The following is a 4724-nucleotide window of genomic DNA, read 5'->3' as shown; positions in this document are numbered from 1 at the left end:
CTGCTGCCCCCGCGACCCGACCCCGGATAAGCGGAAGAAAATGAAATGAAAAAAATGAAAATGAAATGACGCTTTTGTTTCAACGACTTCTTTCAGCAAAAGTTAAATGAAAACGTCGCCTTTTTTCCATGACTATATTGGTTATTTGTGAGAACATGCCACTCATAATATGGCGGACACGCCGACGTACTGTTTTCACTTGGCAACGATGCCAATGCGGCGTCTGCTCGGGAACTAGCAAGCGAAAAGCCTGCGGAAAGGGCGATGCGCCGTCAGGGCAGGAAGAAAGCGTCTTAGTTTGAGCTACAAATACTTATTATTTAGTATGGTTTAGCTAACGTTGTTTAATACGGATTAATTGTGCAATTTTATATAATACTTCTGTGTTGACCATAGCAGGGAAACCAAGAAAGGTAACGTACTTCTATCGTTTACTAATAAGTCATACGCTTGTTATTCAATAATTTAACTCAGCAATAAGAAAATATTTATGTACAACAATGATCGGAAACTAAAATTTTTATTTTATATCTGCTGATTTGGCAGGTTACTAACGTTGCCGCAATGTAAACAGCATTTAGGGAATTTAATTTAAAGGCGCGTTTTATTTGAATATAACATATTTTCATTTGTGATTTTTCTAGATAAACTGTTTATTTTATTTAAAGCTCGGTCACTAGAGAGTTAGTGGTCAGTGTTGTATAAAAACTTACATTCAAAAAAAAAAAGGGTAAAAAAAAGAAAACGTTTTGCGAACATGCGTGGTTCAGTGTTGGACATCGGACCCCATTTACACAGCCGAATCATTACAAAGAGCCTGCGTTCAGCTCTTCTTAGTTTAAGTAACGAGGAACTAATTTACCTAACCATAACTTTGTGACATGCTTTCCACACAGAAATGTCCAAAAATAGGGAGCAAAAACCTTGTCAATGATCTGTCAGAAACCGATCTTTGCGTAGGAGTCTGTCCTGTTTTATTATCTATTAAATAAGTTAGTAAATTATTCATCGACTTGCCTATGTCTCACACAGGATATTGCACATTAGTACACATGTTGAGCAAATTACCTTTGACGCACACGCCTGGTAAAAACCAGCCCCTGTATTACACAGCTTCGTACTGTGTAATACAGTACGAAGAACGTTTTTCGAGCTGAATTGGACAAGTGGCGATATTTAATACTCTGTATCCACAATAAAATGTGGTGGCAGCATCATGCTGCTTTCTTTTCTTGAATAAATACAGGAAGCTGGTGGGAGTTGAGCTGTTTTGCAAAGAAATAAAGCTGCTAGAGACATACCTTCCTGCTGTCATAGCAGGAAAAGATGGTTTTACAAAGTATTGATTTGGGAGCTGAATTTATATGCTCAAAAAAACTGTTGAAAATCTACATTTCAATTTCCATCCAGATCAGAATGCTGCTTTTTGTGGTCTATTTCACACACATGAAAAAAAATATAAAAACATAAATAAATTAAATGCTTTGATGTTTTTGCTTGTAAATGTATCGTGTATGCTTTTGCCAGGCACTGTAGACAGCGTGCAGAGAACAAAGTTTCAAGGAGATTATATAGGATTAAGGATTATGAATCCACCTTCCTAAACCAGATATTGTAATTTATTTAGGACCAGCTGTGTATACAGTATGTGACATGTATAAAGATGAATACCTTTTGTGTTGTCCTAACTTACTCAGTGTTGTTCAACTGTAAAATATAAGTAAGATAAAAGTACCTTTGCACTGATTTGATACATTTAAATCTTCTTATTTCTGCTACAGATGGAGGGTTTTAAGAGCAGTGCTCTTGGCCGGGTAACGGTATACTCTATCCAGGGATGTCCACATTGTGTACAGGCTAAAGCTACCCTCAGGTCTTTGGGCGTACCAGTATGTGAAGTGGACGTTGGCCTTCATTCAGAGCTAAGAGTGAAACTGAAGGAGCTTACAGGACGCAGCACCGTACCTCAAATCTTCTTTAATAGCGTCCATGTTGGGGGTAACGACGATCTCCAAAAACTGGTAAGTAGAACAGACATTTGATGAGTCTAGATCTAATTCTATGATCCTGAGAATTGCTCTTTTATTGAAGGAAGCACATACAAAAGTCCAACTTGGGTCACTTGTTGTGTTTTACAATCGCAGGCTACAGAGGAGCTTCAAAGACTGGTGACTCTGGTTAAAGAAGAGCCTCTTTCAGCAAATGCTCCACCGTTACCAGAAAGTAATCCATTTGAGGCTCCAGATGAGGAGATTGATGGACGTAAGCAATTTGCTATGAATATATTTGGTGTTTTTGGGATTATTGTTTAACCAAAACAGCATTCAGTTGCAATTATGTTTTTTTCCCCCTTAATTCTTGATGTGTTGAAATATTGATACACAATGCTTTCATATTTTTTCAGAAGTATAAGGAATAAGTTAAGTACCAAAATCTGTGTCAGGTTTGTAAAAGCAAATGGATAACTGTTTCAGGAGACATATTTTGCTGAGTCAGCTCTGTTTGAGGATGAGTCTAAATCAGTCAGTAGTTATGAAATAGCGCGAGCTGATGGGAAGGACATGGTGGTATTTTTACGTAACAGCAGCAGTGTTTGTGTGAGGGCTTTTTTTTCTTTAGGCCAGACTCGGCTGTGCTTGTTATCGGTGACACAGGATATTTGATCCTATAAATGAGGCCTGCAGCACCTGACTGCTGTAGGGGAGCCATTTAAATATTTGAATTAAGTATCCGACAGTGTAAATAGTCTTTTCATTATGGCGCCACCGGCAACGTTACTCAGATAAATGAAGCTTCCTTCCTTTGGGATTTAAGTTTGCATTCCTAATTACTATGATATTCCATTTTATGAAATTGCTTTTTTGAATTTCTCTTTGTCATCTAAGTTTTTTTGTTTTTTTTAAACCAAAAACACAATGAATTCGACAAATTCTGATGATGTGTTTTCCACCTGACACTAAGCTGAGATTGCACAGAAGCCTTCATTCCTTGCAATGTATAGCTTCAGACATCTGTTTCTGTGTGTTTGTAAGTGGCTTTGGGATGTTGCTATTCACAGAACTCAGAGGTGAGAGAGATGAGTTTGCAGACTTGGTAGAGGACCTGAAGCATGCTGGTGTGATTGGCACTCAGAGGAGGGGACTGACCTTATACAAAAACAGCTTCTCAGGCGCTCAGCTGGTTGACTGGCTGCAAACAAAAGAGGGCATGGGTAAGTTGGGCAACAGAGATTTCTGACGTGCAACATGAAAACGACAAACTCCAAGTCGAAACACTTGTTTAAGTCAAGCTCTGTCAGCTCTTTACCGTGGACATGTCTGTGCTAGACAGGGCTGAGGCCTGTAATACGGGCCAGGCTCTGCTGCAGAAGAAGTTCATGGTCAGTGTGGGAAGGAGGGGAGAGGAGGATGGGTGTTTTGGAGAAGGAAAAGGAACCATGGACACACTATACAGGCTGCTGGAAGATGACCTTCATTCACCTCTGAATGGAGGACAGACAGCCTCCTATGCCCCGAAACAGGGTAGGTCAGGAGAGACGACCGGGATCCAGGCATACTCGCTTTGCTTTCTGAGTTGGTGCAGATTCAGATGACTAACTCTCAACTTTCTCTAATGCTTTGTCTTTTGCTGCTGCCTGTGGTGTGTGATCCTTTTGGGTTCACTTAGGTTTTGTGTGTTATGCATTGGATGTTTGGGATGGTGAAAGTTAAAGCAGGGCTTACTGACACATCTAATATCGACTTGCCGAAGAAATGAGTCAGTTAGTCAGCTGTGAGATGTTTTTCATGAAGCACCTCAAAATATGCGCAGCTGTGGAACAAATTCATATTCAATCACTCAATTAAAACCCAGCTGTAACAGGTTTTAACGAAATTACTACAACAGAAAAAGTAACGGGCACTAACAACTCCCGAGTTGTTGAAACTATATAAATAGTACAATTATTACGAGTATGATACATTTATCAGGCTTTTCACTTCATATTTTGACTGATTCAGTTATTTTATGCTAAAGACTTATTATTTAGAAACATAAATCAGCTGCAGGATGTTTGACAGAGGTATTAGTTTGTAGTCTAACAAAAAAAGAAGGATGATTATCCACATTTACACATCAAACAGAAGTCTTTTCAAACCTGTGTCTCATGTATTTGCTCTGCTTGCTAAATGACTGAAAAATGATATGTTTGCATTAATCCTCATTTTTTAATAAATCCTAATTTTGCTGGTGGGGGTGCCATACATTGTTTTGCTTTCTGTGCTGCTTTGTATTTATTCATGTATTTGACTGTTGCATGTTTAACCAATGAGTGTCTCTTAATGTTCTGCACAGAAAAGTTTATACTCACGGTGTTGGTCGGTTTACTTTCTAATAATCTAATTTGTGCCACACAAAGCCTCGCATGACACCAGTTGCAAGTTTTTGTTAAACATGAAGTTTAGTTTCTGTACAGTGAACGTTTTTGTTATGCTACAGTTTAAGTAAAATAAAAAAGTTTACGCAGTGCATATTTTTTGAATGTTTCCATCAAACTTTACATCTAGTATACAGTACATTTTAACAATCTCGTTCTTTCTGCCTTCCAGCTGCTGAGCTTTCGTTGCTTTTACGAGAGTTGATTCTGAAGTTGTTCTCGGAGCATCTCTCTGCTGATGGCAAGGTAATGTTGTCAATGCTCTAGTGTATATGTTTCATTTCTTTACATCGGCTGTTTTTATATATAT

The 4724-nt window shown here is 38.5% G+C and overlaps 1 protein-coding gene across 2 annotated transcripts in view; it reads left to right on the top strand.

The window, feature by feature from the left end:
- The first annotated feature begins 222 nt into the window (after positions 1-222).
- The window catches only part of LOC103461279 (uncharacterized), an 8766-nt gene continuing 4264 nt past the window's right edge, over positions 223-4724 (top strand). The window contains exons 1-6 of one of the 2 annotated variants that reach the window (XM_008403598.2): positions 223-413; positions 1782-2021; positions 2145-2262; positions 3059-3211; positions 3327-3521; positions 4587-4660. In XM_008403598.2, the coding sequence (XP_008401820.1) occupies positions 1782-2021; positions 2145-2262; positions 3059-3211; positions 3327-3521; positions 4587-4660 (780 nt within the window). In that variant the 5' untranslated portion in view covers positions 223-413. The remainder of the gene's footprint in view (positions 414-1781; positions 2022-2144; positions 2263-3058; positions 3212-3326; positions 3522-4586; positions 4661-4724) is intronic. The other variant, XM_008403605.2, reaches the window with a different exon arrangement.

Source organism: Poecilia reticulata, linkage group LG2 (assembly GCF_000633615.1).
Source record: "Poecilia reticulata strain Guanapo linkage group LG2, Guppy_female_1.0+MT, whole genome shotgun sequence".
In the NCBI taxonomy this organism is placed as follows: Eukaryota; Metazoa; Chordata; class Actinopteri; order Cyprinodontiformes; family Poeciliidae; genus Poecilia; species Poecilia reticulata.
This window is presented reverse-complemented; position numbering and strand designations above follow the sequence as displayed.